This window comes from Paramormyrops kingsleyae, chromosome 1 (genome assembly GCF_048594095.1).
Source record: "Paramormyrops kingsleyae isolate MSU_618 chromosome 1, PKINGS_0.4, whole genome shotgun sequence".
In the NCBI taxonomy this organism is placed as follows: Eukaryota; Metazoa; Chordata; class Actinopteri; order Osteoglossiformes; family Mormyridae; genus Paramormyrops; species Paramormyrops kingsleyae.
The window spans coordinates 19,017,458-19,037,776 of record NC_132797.1 but is presented as its reverse complement, the minus strand read 5'-3'; the positions used below and the strand labels follow the sequence as shown (position 1 = coordinate 19,037,776).

Below are 20,319 nucleotides of genomic sequence, written 5' to 3'. Positions count from 1 at the left end.
TGCCTCCCTTGAGTTTGGTTGAGCGTGGGAAAGCCAGCTTTTTGGCTATCGATTATGCTCTGGAGCTCCTCTAGACTGAGCTACAGTCTGCTGGGAGAATCACAGTTGCTCATTTGATGTAGGCACCTTCTTAGTCATTCCCAGCATTGCGGCTTAAATATAGGTTGGGGTCCCATGAGACCCCACTGCACATGTGTAATAAATGAAACCAGGGTGTTTGCTATTTTCAAGATAAAACTTAACAATAATGATTAACGCTAATAATAATCAAAGAGGATTTTTGGTCGCTGCTGTCATACCAGCATTTCATGACCGGGATGTTGTATTTAAATTCAGGCCTTTCCATCGCTCTCTTTAGCTAGCTTGAACAGTGCAGGTGGAGGCTTATTTTATTTTGTGTTCTTTTTCGTGTTGTTTTGTCTCCCCAGGTCCTTTAAGCCAGACTTTGTTTTGATTCGCCAGCACGCCTACAGCATGACACCGGGAGACGATTTCCGCAGCCTGGTGATTGGCCTACAGTACGGGGGTGTGCCTGGTGTGAACTCGCTCTTCTCCATCTACAACTTCTGCAGCAAACCTTGGGTGGTACGTCTGCTTGCCTAGCCTGACTGATGTTTAATGGCTGTTATAGCTAGTGATAGAGGAGGTAAGGCTTTAATAGCCATTATAGCTAGTGACAGAAGAGGTAAGGCTTTAATGGCTGTTATAGCTAGTGGTAGAAGAGGTAAGGCTTTAATGGCTGTTATAGCTAGTGATAGAAGAGATAAGGCTTTAATGGCCATTATAGCTAGTGACAGAAGAGGTAAGGCTTTAATGGCTGTTATAGCTAGTGGTAGAAGAGGTAAGGCTTTAATGGCTGTTATAGCTAGTGATAGAAGAGATAAGGCTTTAATGGCCATTATAGCTAGTGACAGAAGAGGTAAGGCTTTAATGGCCATTATAGCTAGTGACAGAAGAGGTAAGGCTTTAATGGCCATTATAGCTAGTGACAGAAGAGGTAAGGCTTTAATGGCTGTTATAGCTAGTGGTAGAAGAGGTAAGGCTTTAATGGCTGTTATAGCTAGTGATAGAAGAGATAAGGCTTTAATGGCCATTATAGCTAGTGATAGAAGAGATAAGGCTTTAATGGCTGTTATAGCTAGTGATAGAAGAGATAAGGCTTTAATGGCCATTATAGCTAGTGACAGAAGAGGTAAGGCTTTAATGGCTGTTATAGCTAGTGGTAGAAGAGGTAAGGCTTTAATGGCTGTTATAGCTAGTGATAGAAGAGATAAGGCTTTAATGGCCATTATAGCTAGTGGTAGAAGAGGTAAGGTTTTAAAACAGTAGAGGTGGTAGGATTGCTGCATCTTAAGAGACACTAACAGGCTAAAACCAATGGACATTTATGAAGTTGCCATATTTGGTGATTTACGGTATACTGTAATCCATCCATCACAGGCTTCAGAGCCTCATGCCTGTACATTTACATGTGTTGCTTCTTAGCATCACTTTTTCAATAAAGAAACATCCCATTATAATATCTAAGGGGACTCTCATGTTATGGTGCCACGTGCTCGTGACCAGTGGTGTAAAACACCATTATCAGAATCATAATGGTAGTCACCATCATCCCCATCGGTCATTTATCTGATGAGCCCTGTGGTCTAACATGCAGCATTCATTGCTGTTTCATTGCTCCAGTTCTCCCAGATGATAAAGCTCTTTCATGCTCTGGGCCCTGAGAAGTTTCCTCTGAATGAGCAGACCTTCTATCCAAGCCATAAGCAGATGGTGAGCTCTCTCTGCCTCCTACTATGACTTTAAATTCACACTCTTACCGCCATAATGATGGCTCCTACGGAAATAACAGCAGGTTTATAAGATTTGTACATAAGTGGGTATAGTTTATACCAGAATCATTTCTAAGTCCAATTTCAAGGACTGCGTTGTTTGGATCGTGTTGGCTGTTAATAATCAATTTGTGATTGTAATTATTCTGGGCAAGGTCATTTACTTCGATGTGGAAGTAATGCATGTCAGTTGTAAGGCTTTGAACTTTTTTTTTCTGGTGTCATCACACACATAGATGTTGAAGGCAAAACATCGTTAGATAGCAACAGGGGAAATGATTTCAGACATGTAAAAGATAAATGCTGTTATCTTTCGGAGTGAAGAGGCAGGACAGACATTTCAAAGCTCCATTTTAAATAACAGACTCCATAATTGGTTTGAGTCTGCCAGAACAGCTAATTATTAAGCACTGTGAATCACCGAAGGCTGGGCAAGGAACGAAGCTTTTTAAATTATTATGACGACATCAGATTTGAGCTTGGGGGGGGGGGGGGGGTTGTGTATGTTTATCTTCCCATATACTGTCAGGGAGCTCAAAGAAGGGTTTCCAATAGATGGCCTCTCTCTGGCTTCTTCCTGCCAACATGTATGATGTTTTCATGAAGATTAGAACTTGCCAGCATGCGAGCCAGACATTCCTCGCCCTGCAGATAAATAGGGAGCCATGGCGGCCTGCCATCTGTTGAGGCCGGGCCGCTTCCGGGGTGGACGTGTGGAACGGGGCTCAGGATCTGCGTGTGCCTGAAGATCCCACCTGTGTTGGGACTATGTTCCAGAATTAAGGGATTGAGAATGGAAATGGAGATCTCACAGAGGAGCTCTGTGCAGAACGGGGGTCTCCCCGAGCCTGCAGATCACACACTCCTTACACAATTCAGTTACGCTAAAGATAGGACATCAGTCAGTCAATACCCCAATAACAAACACGCTAGACAAAATGTACTTTTCATTAATTCTTTATTATAAAAATATAAAACAGAGAGTGTTAAAAGTCAAACATTTCTGTAGCTCCTACAAGAGCTAGAAGCTCAAAGAATGTGTGTGCACACATAGAAACAGACGTCGTCAACAGTACAATCATTGGTTAAATTGCGCCTTAATCAAGGCGGCAATGATTTCTTCCCATGTTAAGCAGTCTATACAGAAATGCCAACGATAACAGCGACATTAGTAAAACTTGCCATGAAAACTTGGTGTGAATCTTACTATAGCATGTAGAACTAAAATACACAGGACTAGTGATGATGGGAGTGATGGAGAATCTACACAACCGGACAGTGACTCACAACGCTTAACACTGGGAACAGAAGGGTAAAACTTTTAGTTTAATGGAAAAAAAAATATTTTTTCTCTAATGAATAAGTGCTTGCTCTTTAGTAGAAAGTTATAAAAAGGGTGAGGTACCATTAAAAAAATAAAATTATTATAAGGAGTCTTCAAATCAGTACAGACCTGACATCATAAATACTTTTTTTTATAATAAAAATCTATACCATATGTAACCCATCTGTTCATTTTATGGAGCTCATCATTAATGATGCATGAATTTATTTATTTTTTAAAATCTTCATTCAGCTTATTAACCAAATACTTGTATGAATAAGTTAGCACTAAGAATGTCTATAGATTATCGAGCACATACAGTAGGGGTTCAGAAACCAAAACATAAATAAATATTTACCATTTGCACTGTGAACAGACAAGTTCACGCACATATATACTACATCCTCGATATTTCGAAATCATTTTTAAATAGCTGATATGAACATTGCTGACAAATACCTCAGAGGCAAGGAGGAGGTGGCGTTGTTCTAATAAAGCCTGCGTTACGGTACCATTGTCCTCGCTGGTGATAGTGGACACTATACGGTAGGTACGGGGAATGAACATTGAAAGCTTAATGGAAGCACAAACATAATGCTGAGCTTAGGAAAGTCACTTATAATGTCGCCGCAAGCGTCTATGGTCAGGCTCTTCTTGAAGGAGCGGCCCCGCTGGGCGGCCGCGGCATTTACGCATGTCCGGTGTGCGGCTTTTGGTTCTGTCCTTTACGGCAGCGTTTGGCCGACCTTAGAAGCAAAGGGAGTCGGTGAGCCGAAACGGAAAGGTATCGCTTTAGATCTGAGCGCTGCCGCTGTGCCGCCGCCACTAGAGCGTCACGGTGCGGCCGTAGAGTTGGGTGGCACCCTACGGGTGGCGAGGGGGGTGGGCTGGGGGCTCAGGGGTGCCGGGGGCTTTTTTTTGTGGGTCAGGCTTCCTCTGTACCAGGTGCAGTGTCCCTCCTTTTGCTGGATACAGGCAAAGTGACGGAATTGGTGTCCGGGGAATTCGGAGTGGGAAAGCCTGTCCGTCCACAAGCATTCGCTCTTGGAAGTCAGAAAGCAGGGCGGGTAGTGGCAGGCTTTAATCTACAAACACACAAGCAACACAGCGGGTGAAGCCTCAGACAGACAGGAAGCAGTATTATTAACACAGAAAGAGAGAGAGACAGAGAGACGCTCAGCACAGGTTCAGGGTGACCGAAGCCATGCACTGAGCCTTGCAATCAGCCCGCAGAGACCTGCATCATCAGGCACTCATTCACAAAGACGTGCATCCCTTCACTCGATACGGAGCTAGATCTCTAAGCGGCGTGTCACATTTCAAACTTCTGTATCTCTCTGCCACTACAACACCATGTCACGGAAATCCGTTAAAATGTTTTTTCTGCAGATAAGCCGTTGTCGCTGACAGAAAGTGATAATTACAGCAATTCTTTGAGAGAATTGACTGGAGTTTCCTTTTAGCTCTTAGAGCATTTGAACTAAATTCTCTCTCCAGTTACAGTAAGTGTATCTGTGTGCAGTACAACTCTGCATGCATTATAAAAACCATGAAGGTGTGGGAGACATTCACAATGTACAGCTGGTGTGTAATTAAGCGTTAGGAAAACATCACAGGAATCAGGAAGAGCTGCAAAGAGCAGGAATACAACGGATGCAGTACGTGTGTGATCCGGAAATATCACAACCGCCTGCCTAGACTGGAGAGTGAAAGGACAGGGAACGAGGAGAAAGGCGTTTCATGTACAGCCAGCAGCTCCAGGGTAACGCCTGCGAAATGTCTTTACCGTTCCTGGCCTTAGTACAGGAAGTGCGGGTGCATGCGGGTATAGACAATGGTTTAGTTCACCATAAACATGACAGCACCACCCCTATTTAGCTAAGTCTGCACCTCAACATGTCTGTCGCAGAATGTGTGTCTTAAAAGTGGGGGGAGGAAAGAACACCGTAATATAATTGACCCCTAATGTTATTCAAATGACAGGTGCTGTAATAAGGAAAGAGTTACGTTTCTCCCATTTTGTCAAGTCGTACCCCAGCGGCAATGTCTCAGTTCCCACAAGTGACTCCAGAAGCTTCTCCACTGTACTGGATACTCAGCCAAGGGCTGGCCCCACGTCCCCCGTCCCCCCCCCGGCTGCTAACACGCTTGTTTGTGTCGTTCGGACCAAAGTCCCCGTGGCAGATGTTTGCAGCTGTACTGAATATTTACGACTGCGTGTCGTGTCTGGCAGTGGGGGGGGGGGGGGGGTTACATATGTGGAAGAGTCTTTGTGTCCCACACTGAGGAATGTGGGGTTGTGGTGACAGCAAGCGTTGGCTGGCCGAATGGCTAAATGATTGGGGGGGGGGGGGGGGGACTGCTAAAGTGCCTGCGATTCAGCTGCGGGTGTAATGCTTCCCTTCATCTTCTCACTCTCAACTTTTCATTATCAGCCTTCACTTTGCTCACTCCCTTCACAGCTAAACTCTGCACTCCCCCGCCCCCCCCCCCACTTTGAACAAAATGTGCACAAATTGCTAGTTTTTGACTATCCAAAGCCTGCAAGTGGCCACCCAGATACCGTATGGACAGAATGTGCTCAGATGCGTCAGATCGATTGGCATTAATAACAAAAATTATTCAAAATACAAATACAGATGAAATATGCTGTAGCTAATTCTGATTAGAGCTGATGTTGGGTTTGCGCTGCCTGGTCCAGGGCCTTACAGATAAATACAGAAGGGTAAAACCAGTGGGTTGCTGGGGCTGAAGCGGCCTTCCGGAAGGATCTACAGGGAGCGGCTCAGAGGAGGATCATGTGCTTGGGAAGGGTGCTCTGCTTGCCGGCGGACTTCCTGGTGCCGTGGCGGCGGTGCTTGGGCCCTCTGCTGGTGCACGGCTGCCCACTCACCCTGCAGTTGCAGCCCTGCTGGTACCGGTGGTTGAAGCCCTTTTTCTGGGCCAGGGTCAGCTGCTCCCACTTCTCGTTGAAGTTACAGAGTCCGGTGTACACTTTGCCATCATACACACGGCCTGGGGGGGGGGGGGGGGGGAGAAATGGTATCAAGTCCAGCACGCCCGAATCATAGACAAGTAACAAGAGCTACTGATAACTGAACAGTGCTTCAGGAGATTTCAGCCGTGGCTTCAAAGCAGTTTACTACAGTAAGATGATATAGTACAGTAAGCGCTCGCAAACCGCAGCCCCCTATTTCTGTATTTCCAAAGGTCGCCTGCGTTATATTAATAGGATCAGGCCACAGGCGGCTCGCTACAGAGGGAGATTGCAGCCAGGAAGCAGGGGCTCTGCGGAGCTCTGAACTCCGTCATGCGAGACGCCCGTCATGTGAGGGTGCGGCACCTGGCCGCCGCCGCTAATGCAGCGGATGCAAGTAGTAAGATGGATGAGCAGCCTGGACACAGTGTCAGGCCTGGAAGAATCCTCTCCCCCCCCCCCCCCCCCCCCCAAATCTCAGGGGCCTTGGGAGGACACACGTTAAAAGCCAGGCATTGAGGAAAATAGCATACAAAGTGCTTTCCCTGCTTTATCCAGCGAGGGGGAGAAAAAATTAAGAACTATTCCAGGAAAAAAGGGAAAAAGTCAGGAAATAATAAAAACCTAACCAAATGCATTCTACCTGCACACAACTGAATTACCCCTCAAATTTAACTGGGAGTTGTAAATAGTGGGAAAGTAGAGTTAGGGCATCCTGCAGGAAATTTGCATGAAATGAGTAAAGTTGTGCTTAGCTGCTCTGCCCGGCTGGGGAAGCTACGGTGTGGAGATACAGTCCCGCAGTGGGGTCTCAGAGCGCTCCTACCCACCGAGAGAGACATTCACTCTGATAGGAGTGACCTTTACATGCCAACAGAACATCCACTAGGACCAGCATTTTAAAGAATAACTTCCCTCAGTTTCATTCCGTCCAAATAGCAGCACTTACCTGTGATTAAGTACTGGTATTTGTTGACATCAAATTTGACGCCGCATAAGCTCTCAGAAGCAACAGTGTAGATGTGCTGGACATGTTGAATCTTATCAAATCCTTTATACATCTGCAAATAAGGGGAACAGACAGCTAATTAAATATCACATAGGGGACTTTTGAGCATTTTGAAGCAACATAAAAGTATTGAACAGCAGTTTAAGTTGACTTGGCTCTTCATATAAAATACATCTTGTCACTATATTGTCCAAAGCTACTACAAAAACAGGAAATGTCAGCGATTAAAATGAAACAGAACAAGGATAGAGCTGATGTGAGACTTAATATAAAAATGTTTATCAACTGTTGCTCTAAAAATGCCTCTTTACATATCTGGAAAAGGCACATCATTCAAAATGAAAGTTTCCCTTAATGTCAGAAGCCTGATAAATGTGTACATGTGTCTCTCGTGGCAATGTTGAGTACAAGTCATCCAAGGTCGTACTATATTTACTCCAGAGAAGCCAGTAATGGTGCAACTTCCTGACCAGTTACTCCAATGTTTCTCCCCCCCCCCCTCAGATACTCTGAACACTATAAAACATCAGGTATGCCTATGTGGGTGGGGGTGGGGGTGTCATCTTCATTCACCGAACACTAATGGTCAGGGCATTGCAATGTTGACAATTTTTTTTTTTTTATATTTTTTTATTATCTGCAATGGATCTGTTCATCAACAGGAAATCCCTGTTTAGAGTTGCAAAAAAACAAAACCACAAACTTCCAGAATGAGAAGCTGGAAATGGCGAGGCAATAGAAGCCATTTGGACTGATCGTTTGTCTGAAATAGAGGCTGCCTAATCTTCTATGGAACTGCTTTCAGAACCATATACGGGATCCCCGAGGACACGATGCGTGTCAGTCATAACAGTTTTGTCTGCAGGAAGCAGTTGTCTGAAGACCACTAACACTGCTGGTTACAGCAGTTTAACAACCCTGCGTAATCACTGGGCTCAAGCCGGCTCTTAAATGCCAGGATGTACCATTTTCTTTAAAGTCAATTCCAGTACGCAATCTGTTTAGCTACAAAGCACATTTAAATCAAAAGTCCCCTCGTAAAAGGTTTCCGTCTTAACAGCGGTCTCAGAATGTTTTTGCCATCACCTGCTTTAAGAGAGGCGTGTCCCCTGTCCTTGGTTTATAGGCAGCTGTGATTTAAGAAGCACAGGCAGCAGTAGCTTAGCGAGTGGCAGGCTCACCTTCATCTGCTTGACCGTGTATCGCATGGTGCCGAACGGGCCATCCTTGAGAAGCTTCTTCCCCACCACCTTGGCCCGGATAACTGCAAAACAACATACAATCACTCCGATTAACTGAATGGCACGATGACAAAAGCAGGACAGCCACCCGCCAGCACAGTCCCTCGGAAAGCCCTGAACAGTGGACTAGCAGGTCTGGACTCATGTGGGTAGAATCATCTCACAATTCTGTGAGGTAAAGTAGAGGCAAAAGCAGCAATGTGAGATTATACGTCAGGTGCATCATGATGATAGTGCAACGAACACACAGCATTAAGGGTAAAGCCAACTTTTTTGCTTGTGTGCTCACATTGTAATGCATCGCAAGCTCTTCAGTAGAGTGGTCTCAAAGATTACATGCATAATCACCACCACTCCCTATGTTTGTATTCCCATTAGTTTCGCATTATTTTTGGGAATGGTGAATCGTTGATTTGTGCATCCCTAGAAAGGACTCAAAAGGTTCAGGAGACCATAAACTGAGCCCACTTCTTCCCAGAGGGCACCTCTAGGGAGAATGGCACCAGCTTCAAAGAGTGCCGAAGCGGAGAGGCTCCAGACCCTAGTGCTGCCATATTTCTCCCCCCAGGGCACACTGAGGACTTGGCTTTGGATACCTCCAGCAGACTGTCAGAAGGCTCCAGAACAGCCCTAAGCTGATCCAGTTCTCTCATCCAATTTTAACCATTTCAGATGGTCTTGTTGCCACAGTGATAAAGGGGAGTCTGAGGTAAATCTCTCACTCTGGAGTCTGTACAAGACTGGACACATTGAAAGCGCTGAATAGTGTAAAGATCGCAATGCATCCCTTTAGAAGAGCATTAGAAAAAGCAACAAGATATGCAGAATTTTAGTCCGAGACATCATTCAGCATAGCACTTTTTTTTTTTCTTTTTTTTTTTTTAAGTGGCTACAGTGATAAGGCCCCAGCTTCTTTTCTTCAGGGACCAGCTATTCAAGTGTGTGTAGTAAACCGGTGCCTAGACATGGATCAGTACCAACACAGAAATTATTTGTTCATGCCCCCCCCCCCCCCCAAGATTTACACAGGCTGCACATTCCTGCTGTCATTGTGGGGTTGTGACCTTTTATCATAGGGAGCCATGGTCTAGTTATTATCCACATATAGACATTCAGAACACTCTCTGCTGTGTCATCAGGCTGTAATTTACAACCAGCAGTCACTCACTTTGACATGGAAGCGGCCTGCTCTTCAGTTATTTTCATGTAGCTGTCTCTTCTGTTCTTTTATGCAGCACCTTGGGTTACGGTGCAGGTGAACCCACTGCTTATCCAATACCATGCATGCCATGGAAGTGTCGAGGCAAGTACTCCAGCAGATGCATGTTAAACGCTTGTTAAAATGGCTAATATTGCTTAATCATCTGTAAATATAAGTCTTAAGGAATCACCCTTTCAGAAATAGTGAAATTCACACAATTCTAATTATACAGGTTGGTTTCTCTCGTATTGGGTCACTTCCAAATCTCAAGGAAGGCCACACTGCTAGACTGAATACATAGAGGTGTGCATCCAATAAGTTACCTTTTGGGCCATCAGTGATCTACAAATAATCTGTGATTTACTTCCATTCATGCATCACAAACATTTATCCCAGTCAGGGTCATGGAAGAGTCTGGAGCCAATCCAAGGCAGCACAGGGCACATGGCTGGTGTATAGCCTGGGTAGGGTACCAAGGGTGGGGTACCAATTTATAACGGGGCGGTGGTTAAAATTTTAGTCTCATGTAATCAGTTAATGATACACACATGTATTGTTGCTATGATAAATATGCTGTACTAAACAGGCCAACATAATGAGGCAGATGGAGAGTTGGCCAACAATTCTGGGATGACACCAATGTGATGTTTATTGCCAGGCCCTGTCTGTCTTTTACCGGACCATAATTCTGGGGATGAAATCGCCCACATGTGAAAGCTCTCGCTTGCCAAGTTAGACAAGAGCATCCAAAATGGACTGATTCACTTCCTGCTTGGAGCATGCTTTGCATATGTTGTGCATGCAGCTCCATGCGTGTGTGATATGTAGCCTGAATCAAGCTGGCCAGCGGGCATGGGGACTGGCGCAGATGACTGCCACCTACAGCCAAGCAGTCGTTTGGGGAGGGAGGGGGGGGGGGGGTTCTGAACTGAAACAAGCACCTACACTGAAATTACGTTACCCCTGGAAGACTGCACTAGATGAGGTAGATGGAAATATGCTACAACATACACTGATACGATTTGAAAGTAAACAGCCAAACCAAGGGTCACCATAAACCTATTCTGAGTGTTGACATGGGAGTACGGCAGCGTTTCCCCCAACCTGCTACTTGGGGACCCTCAGACTATCCCCATTTTTGTTCGGCAGGGAGCCAGGAGGGATCAATGTTGACTGTCAAGGGGTCCCAAATGACCCCATTAGAAAACATTGAAGTAAGGCTGATTTGGTGGCACTGTCCTTTTAGAAACAGGCCTCACCCTGGGTTGTGTTCACTTCAAAGTGAAAGGGCATCCAGACATGTCACTTCCTGACCAGTTCCCTCAACGCTGTGCTTAACGGAGTTTAACTGGCACAAGTCTCCACCACAGTGCGATAATTGCTTGGCCGCAATTCAAGCGTCTGCCTTTGTTTAAGTTTGCGCAAGCTAATGGCACACTTTCACGGTCCTGTAAGGAGCAGTTGACTTAACGCATGTTTACTAAAGGCCACGAGACCATGAAAGCAGCTGGAGGAAGGAGAACAAAACGAGAGGCATGACCATATGTTTAAATTGAAGCGTGGAAAAAAAGGTTGCAGATGTTTCTTACTTGTGTGTTTCTGGGCCTACACCTAGTTTAACCCAAACCAGCAGATAGGTGAAGCTTGAAAATGTTACATCTCCTTCCTTAAATTTCCTGCACTGAAATGCAAGACATCCGACAGGGTACATAGCAGATTTTGCTGATCACTTAACAGTCCACAGTCCTGCAAACATGACTATCTTTGTCCTTGATTATGTCCTCAGGCTTTTACTGGCTGGTCCATTTGTTGAATATTATACCAAGAGTTCAAATAAGCTGATGTTATTTTTTCCTAAGAACCCACACCCAGAGCACCAGTGGCAAGTAGAATTAGGAATAAATTGGGGGTGGGGCAGGTCTAATACTTGCATGTGTGTGTTGTACAGGAAGTATGCCATGCTATATACAAATTCATAATCATTCAAAAATGGTAAAAAAAAAAAAAAAAAAAAGTGTTAAATGGTTAATTATAGAAGTATCACCTTACATCAGCTCAAAAAACCCATTTTCTTACTCCTTAGGAAGATGTGGGCTCCAAATTATTCCCTTTATTTCGACATACTACCACCATTCTGGGTAAGGCAGGGAACAACCATGGATGGGGCACCAACCCATCACAGAACACACACACACACCATTCACCTCTATAGGTAATTTGGCAACTCCAATTAGCCTCAACATGTTTTCTGGACTGTGGGAGGGAAGCCAGAGTACCCAGAGGAAACTGCATGACAACACATGGAGAACATGCCAACTCCACACATATGGAGCTATGGTGGAGACTCACACCCGGGTCCAAGAGGTATGAGGTAACAGTGCCAACCACTGTACCACCATGCCACCCCTATCCCGCTCTCATCTATTCCATGTAAAGTTACATAACATACTGTGCTTAAGTCTTGCATTTTAATTAGGGATTCCCTGATGCCACGAGGGACATTCCTGCCCAACTTCCAATGAGGGATTTTATGACAGTCACACATAAGAGCATCTCTGCACCCAACTGTAACATCAGACAGCTGAGTAACTGTTCACCTTCCAAGTACCAGCATAGTGCTGCTCCTGTCTCAGTCAACAATTCCTGTTGACAAAATCCACTTTCCCCAACCCTGCCACCCCCAAATGAAGTAGCCTCTAGCTACAATCGTGATTTAGTTATCAAATAATGCTTAATTCTCACTTATGAGTCACAACTCACTGCAGCCAACGCAGCCCCAGAGAATCCAGTAATGGTGTAACAGATTTCTAAATGTTTAACGGGTGGCTTAACGGTATTCCACGATAAGGCACTGGATCAAATCAAGCGAATCTGTTGGGTAGGACGCTGCATAGCGGCTACGCAGCTCTGTGGCTTTGATGGTCTTATCTCAGCAATGACAGCTAACTAGAGCACCAGCAACTTGTGTGGCAGAGCATTCCTGGTGATGAATGCGCCACACATTTTCAAGCAAATTACAATATCTGCATACAGCCCATTCTAATCCAGATGTCAGTATACAACAGTACAGCACGGGCATGGGGTCACAGCATGCGCATGAACGGAACAATGTTCTCCAGCATGAAGCCAAAGTTTCAATAGTAAGTGGGCTACTTTTATTATAAACCAGTTTTTTTGAGGAGGAGAGTGGCATAAACTTGGTCATGTCTGCCACTTCTGCTCTCCGTCAGCCGTCTGAGCCGGCAAATCCAGTGATCGGGACTCTGATATGATCAGGGATAGAGAAGTTTGTCCGCCTTATTCAAACAGCATTGAAATAGCTGGCGACCTGCTGTCTCACAGCCCCGTTTTATTGCTCTGCGAGTGGTCTTTTTGCCCTGAAAAACATAACACTGGCACCGACTCGTTCCCATGGACACAGTTAACTCTTCCCATTACTAAAAAGTAGACAAATTACGCTTAAGTAGTTTATCACCGGCCTCGTTTAACTATTAATAGATCTAAATATGTACATGTATATCAAATTGCAATTAAAGATTAGTTATAACGCTCTGCTTCTACGATATGACTCCTAGAATAAGATCATCGCAGCTTTAAAATTTTCCTGGAAGCCTACATATTTGCCAGCGGACACTTGTTTACGAAAAAACAATGTCTCAACGGACAGTTGCACATTAACATAAAAATATTTTTTTTAAATTTCAGATACTCCGTTTACATAAATCGACCACCTGTAAAAGAATAAATGCCATTTAAAAAAAGAAAAGGTTATTACCTCCCGTAGAAGTTTATCTGCTGCGCAGCGTGCTGGAGTAGCGTCACTTAGAAAGAAACGCTACTTCCAGCACTCCGACATATTCACGGATACAAAATCATAGCGATTGTAAAGTATAAAAAAAGCAACCATAGGCTTACCTATGTCCGAGTTGCAGAAGGCATCCTGCGGGTGAGACAGGGCACAGGAGCAAGCCTGTGCGATCTGGTGCAGCGGCAGGCAGAGCACCAGCAGCAGGCTTATAACAGCGCACTTGAGTGACCGCATCCTCGCTTCTGTACTGTTCAATGAAGGAGCGCACCGTAGAAAGTCAGCTCTGTCTTAGCGATCGCACGAGTGCCTCCGATCCTCCTCGGTCTCTCTGAACGCTCCGGACTCGCATATTACATATAGTGTGCTGGAGGCGAACGCCACCCACCGCTAATTCAGGCCAGCTGCTCGGCGGCCAATCAGCGCGCCGCCGCTGAAATAACAGCAGCATGAGCTATTGGAATGGACTACTCAAAGAAGCGCTTTTCCCAAACTTTTGTTTTTTTTTGTGTTCAGAGGAAGATTTCTGTTCCTGTTTGAGCAATAACATTCACCCTTCCCCAGAGCTGGAGGAAACTACGTGTTAGATAAGCCACATTTTATAAGCTGATGTCATAGTGCTTTTATAGAATATGAGGCATGGATAGAGTATGGCAGTGTGTATTTATCCGTTTTCGTATACTGTGAATGTCTTTGTGCATGTATATAATATATATCGCTTATTTCGTGATGTTCTGTATATAGATCTCATTACTTGGGAATGGAGACTTTTGTTCACTTTTTCATGTATCCATGGAGCCAGGCCACCCAAATGATTAGTGGCAACAGTGAACATGATCAGATCACACACCAGGAAACCTGTTCAAGACAGATTTCTGTTGGGGTCTGAGTTGCAGCAGAAGTACTAAAAGCAACTCTCTGTTTGTTCGTTTTTTTCTTGAAGTTTAAATATATAATGCTTATGTAAAGTATTTCAGTACGATTCATACGTTTATGACAGCCTTGTCATCTAAAGCAGTCTGAGTAATGACGAGGCTTCAGACTCATAGCCTGGATGCCACTGGTTCTGGTCCCAAGATTGTGCTCGTTGTTGTACCTTTGAGCAAAGAACCTGCTCCAGTTAAATTACAGGCTCTGTTAAAAATGATTAGTTGTTTTGGATGAAACAAGCAAATCAAACACTCTTCAAATTCACGATTCCCTTATTAGGGCAGTTTCCTATAGGCCTAAATGATGGGGTTTTGCTTTATAAAGATGCACCCTTTATATAATTATTACCAAAACATTTGTACTCTATTGACTGTATCATTAACAAGTTTCGACTTGCACATTTATGAATGTTTCTTTTCTTAAAATAACTTTTTAATAAACCATTACCAGCCCTGATGTAGCGCACGCGGCAGCACGGCTATTGTCCTGCTGACATGGTGAATTGATTAATTACTTCACACTTGTTTCTATGTTGTTAAATATCAGAGTGTTTAAGAGGTGATTCTGAGCCAACTGTGAAATGCATTAATGACTCCATTTTCTGTCTTATTGTTCTGGCATGGTTTTAGGGTTACCATAAATTATGGATTTAGATGATGTGGTCTTTTCCTATTAGCCTTAATATGATAATTTGAATGGTGTTTGTTTTTGAGTAGACTCCACTCTACACATGCACATATTTTGTGTGCGGTCAGAAGATGCCAAAATTATTGCGTTGAACTGCATAACTGGGTAATGAGGCAAAATTGTGACATATGAACTATGCGCATATGACCATTCGCTGAGGGAAATCTGAGAAATTTTCAGAGATTTTCGGGAAGACTAAGCCCAAGGTCATTGTAAATTCTGGCCCAAAGTCAATCATACCTCAGAAACATTCTTCTCATGTTATAATTAGGTTACTTTCCTTCCTTCCTTCCCTGACTTCCTGTAGATGCGGGACATAAAGTGGGGTGTAGCCCTCAGAGATCAGGCAGTGAGTCAGCACACAGCATTCTTCCTACACATTCTATGAGCAACCCAAGTTAGACAAACAAATCAAACTGCGTCTGGTAACCATGGGGAAAAACCTACACAAGAAAATATACTTGCTACTAAATTTTGGGTGGTTATTTTGTTTATTTCAGCTTCATATTTCGTTCCTATGGTTTCTTTATATGCATTTCTGTTCATTGCCCTTGACTAGTAATGTTTTTTCTTTGGCATGAATAGAAATCATCACCTCAGTGGTGATGGTGGACAAGATACGTTGTCTTCCCACAGATTACTACTGGTGGAGGCATCTTGTGCCCATGGGGTGTTGAGCGTGGTGCTGAATAGTGGTAATCTGAAGTCATCAATGCTCTACCAACAACATTCCACAAGGAAAACATACCTCACATTCTAATTACAATGTGAAACTATTCCCACGCATGAGGGCAACTATCCATCAAGAGTATGTCGAAGGAGGTAATTCCATCATATAAACATGCTGAGATCTGCTTTATCTTGCTCTTATGTATGCAGGTGTAGCTGCCACTGTATTTATATCACAGAGAACAGGGAACATTGTCCAGTTTGTGCACTGTAGTTAATATCTTGGTCTTACAGGTAGTAAGACATCAGCACCTTATGCTGGTGGGACATTATCTAGTCAGTCTCCTCCCTGGAAATATGAACATGTGTGTCTAATGCAGCTGTTCCAAATTGTTTTGCCTTGAGGCGTCCCTCTGAACTGCAGCCATTTGAATACACATGTTGCTCTCCAGAGTCACCACAGTTCAGTAACATGGCTATAAAAAGAACGAATGGGGCATGACTGCTAGCTAGTGGTGGGAGATGAAGGAGCAGCAGAGCAGCTGCATTTCGGGTGAGCAGAAGTGGCCTTGCGGAGCGGGCAGGGAGGTCAGCTAGGAGTGAGCTGAAGAGGGCCTGGACCAGCATCTCAAAGGGTTCAGAGCAGCAGGCGAAAATTCCTCTGGCATTGTGCTTGAGGACCATGCAGGTTTTTGTCAGACAATATAAATATTCTGATATACTGTCAGAGAAAGAGAATGTGTTCATAAGCATGACCTCGAGGCTCTGAGGAGCCAAAGCAATCAATGTACTTTGCAAAGTGTAATGATGGGATGTCATTTGTGTATTTGCTATCTTTAGATTGAATCTCTTTCTTTGGTGACCTTTATGTCAATATCCACAAGTAAACCCTGTTTGTATCCAGTGAAGGGCTAAATACAGAGAAATATTTTACCTTCTGATGATGAAATATTGAATTGTCAGCATGGGTCTGGCTGTTTTTTTAGGACATTTGGCAATAGAGAAACAAAAACAAACATCACCCACGGTCAAGACCAGGACAAATTGTGAAAATAACTGAAATGTTCTATTTGTTGTTGAAGTACATAGTTGGCTATCTCAAGGGGCCTTTCAGTGAAGATCACACCTACCAGTGATCTGTGAGCTTTTGCCAGGGTTCACATGATGTCGATTGGCGTTTTTGAATGAGAGCGGAAGGGCCTTTATATAATACTAGTACTTTAAACCTAGTCGTTATTCCTTGGGTTGTTGGTCACTAACACCTTGAGATTAATTCTCCTGATCCCAATCATCGAGCTGTTCTTCCTCATTAATTGAGAGACTGTAGTCTTATCACCTAAACACAGGCAACAGTTGCCTCACAAAATCCCTTAGGGAGGAGTGTGTTGGCATATGGTTACCATAGGAGGGAGGCAGTTTGCAAATTACTGCCATCCAATGGTGCAGTCAGATGTTACACCAACATTTGCTATCACAATCTATATTAACCCTCCTGTTATTCTTCTTTGGGGCCACTTCTCATCTGCTAAGTTAGTTACTATCTGAGGTGACCTTTTCGTCTAGAGTGACATACTGTACATGCCTCATGGTTTTTAAGAGTTGGTTCAGACAAAGCAGCTCTTTATCTACCATTTGACAAAAAAGGAACCATCTCCGTCCTCATGCACAGCGGCTAATTAATAAGGACACTACTGTAATTCATGTCCATTGAAGTGATACAAATGTGTCTTCTAATAGGCACTTCCCTTGACCATTGCTTCCTTGTGTATTTCTCAAAAATATATAAAAAATGAATGACGTGAGTGTGGGAATCAGAGGAATAGGTTGTTTCACATGTAATTCACATAAAAAATATTTAGCCAGTAAACAAGAGCCATAACATATTCCTTTGATTTCTATCTGAAAGGGACCAGGGATTATTTTGAAGTGAAGCCCATGTTTCAGGTAGCTCCAGACAAATTAAAATGTTGCTGGCAGTCAAGTAACTGTAGAAGGTGATGCTAATGACTCAACAGAAAGCCTGAGTGACGCAGCCCCGGAGCATGAAATCAGCTCAAGTGTTTCTTCACATAGGCAGCATTGACTGAATGTTAAAATAGCATAACATTCACCAGTGATTAAATTCTTCAGCTATGTCTTCTTTGAGTCCAATATTTGTCCTGTATATTTACTCAGTTCTTACTGTAAATGCCCCCTCCTGCTATTTAGACTATTGATTGAACATATTCGTCAGTTAACTTGCATTCTTTTCCTACCACCTCCTGCTAGAGTGACAGAAGGCCTGTGTTTATTCATCTGTCCATTCTTAGTAACAGTTTATCCAGCTATGGTTAGGTCACCCTGAACTTACTCCAGGAAGCACATGGGTCCAAGACATGGTTTTCCATGGTTAGGAGGCAAGTTTTTTGTGGGATCTCAACTACAGTAGATGACTGAGACAGGATGTCTCTGGTCTGTGGGAGGGACAGAGTGTCCAGTTTTCAGCAAGCACAACACCTGCTGCCCAGCTTCCGTAGCCGTTACCTGGCTCTCCCCGAACCTGCTGCCTCTGCTGCCAGTTAGAGACCCCGGCTCAGGGTCACAGTAGCCAGTCGTTGTCTGGATTCATTTACAGCCTCGGTTTATAGGATGAAACCTCTTTTCTTCAGCCTGGGGTCAATTCCTTACATTTCGCCGTTGGGATCAAAAACTTTGAAGTGGGAGAGACTATAAAACTTTAGTATCTAAGGATTCTGGGCACCGTTCTTGGATTCTTTTGGAGTTTTACTATTGGCATGCATGAATGTTATTAAAAAACTCACAACTGACAGAATGGAAGCTGACCTGCCAGCCAAATGGGAAAAAGGAGGAGGATTTACACCATGCGTTTACCAAATTAAGATTCCTTTTTACTTAATGTCAATGTATAGCGGCTCGAACTATATTTGAGAAAAGACACAATTGCAAATCTTTTTCTTTTTTTTATGATAGGGCATTTTTTATGGTATTTACCTTTTAATTATTTCTTATTTACTTATTAGTTACTTATTAAGTCAAAGCCATTAACATAAGCTGCAGGTCAAAGTGTTTTAAAGTTTTAATTTATGTTTAATGGTCTTTAGTGTATACCCTTGTAGATCTCAGCTCAGACTCAAAGTTAATGAGGGTTGTGACAGATTTTTGTTTTTTTCTGTTAATAGAAATGCCAGAAGTATGAATCGGGTTGAGTGCCTGCCATTATACAGAATATGAAACAGCCACCTTCTGATTGTTTAAACAATATGTTTGATAATCAATATGTCTGTATTAGCATTTTAAAATGCTATCAGCTCAAGTGTTTCTTCACATAGGCAGCATTGACTGAATGTTAAAATAGCACTGATTACTTTATTAATCTGATGTATTAATCTGATTACTTTATTAATCTGATGTATTAATCTGATTACTTTGTTCCATTTATTACAAGGTCAAGAACAAATGTCAGCAAAATAACTGCAAGTACTGTATGTGGATTTTTGCTTTAGTCAAACGTGAGAAATCTATACTTGGTGAGATTAAATTATTATTATTATTATTTAGTTCATGTCTTAAAGCCTTCTGATAAATCCAGCCTGCTCTATATGTTTTGACTTGATTGTGACTTGCCTGACTGAGGGTGCCCTGTATTATACAACCTTGTCGGTAAATTTGCCTTTAAAATATTTAGCTACTTTACTCACATCACATTTATGGCGTATTTTCACAAGAGAAATGTGGCTAAAAATCATAAACAAGTTCCTTTTCCCGCCATGTTGCAATGTAATTCCGAATGTTCACAAACCAACTAGCGGTGAAAAAAATGGTAAAAAAAAAAAAACCCACCAAACCTCAGGGTTGTGACTAACGCCAAACATCTGTCTGGACACTTGTTCCGGGAAGAGGTGGCATTAAAGTGTCTGGACGTCCCTCTGGGGAGGTTCTTCTCAGGATCCTTTATGCTTTGAGCCGCATTAAGCAGTAGCAGAGCATCTCTATCGTTGCTATCTGTCATGGGGTTCATTTTTAGGATATTAGAGGTTCTATATGGGCATATATGATCGGTGATAAACAGGATCTGTGTTCAAGGTGCTTATGATCCCCTTGGTATAAAATCTTCCTGAATGTTTTGTTCCTAATGAGAGACTACTGTAGAGCACAATGGAAAACAGATGGACCTAAACTTTATGACCGTAATCAACACAACCATTAGATCTCTGTAACAGTTTGGAGGTGCAACAACAGAAGCTGAAAGAGTTCCTGTGACTCATGTTATGAGACTACCGTAAGTGCCAAATGATAAAAACAGGGTGTCTGGGATATTCTTGCCCCACAGTCAGACTGTGGGGGCAGTAATCTCAATGTTGCACCTTCCCGGGTAACAACTTTGCTAATCGCAACCAAACAGACTTCCTGTATGAGGGCACAAAGCATGTACAGTACACCTCTGAAACATTGTTTTTTTTAATCAATAACTAGGGGCTGTCACTGGCATGTGTGGCAAAAACGAGCTATCAGCTACATATCTTCATAAAGAAGATTTTTAAAGTGATTTCAGTCTGTTGCAAGTCAAACTAATAACATAAAACTGCATCTTAGCCTATAAAAATAATTGAATGCTTTTTTTTTCTCTTTAGAGGGAACGTGCCC

The 20,319-nt window shown here is 43.3% G+C and overlaps 2 protein-coding genes across 2 annotated transcripts in view; one reads left to right on the top strand and one right to left on the bottom strand.

Annotated features, from left to right (window-relative positions):
- syn3 (synapsin III) overlaps positions 1-20,319 on the top strand; it is a 77,784-nt gene that overhangs the window by 33,521 nt on the left and 23,944 nt on the right. The window contains exons 5-6 of the mRNA XM_023817814.2: positions 429-585; positions 1,684-1,773. Coding sequence (XP_023673582.1) covers positions 429-585; positions 1,684-1,773 — 247 coding nt within the window. The remainder of the gene's footprint in view (positions 1-428; positions 586-1,683; positions 1,774-20,319) is intronic.
- On the bottom strand, positions 2,774-13,864 carry LOC111847007 (metalloproteinase inhibitor 3). The gene is made up of 5 exons (XM_023817815.2): positions 13,500-13,864; positions 8,324-8,406; positions 7,083-7,194; positions 6,050-6,171; positions 2,774-4,241 (listed from the first exon to the last, which is right to left on the bottom strand). Exons 1-5 carry the CDS (start codon positions 13,624-13,626, stop codon positions 3,990-3,992), a joined length of 696 nt encoding a protein of 231 aa, XP_023673583.1. The 5' UTR covers positions 13,627-13,864; the 3' UTR covers positions 2,774-3,989.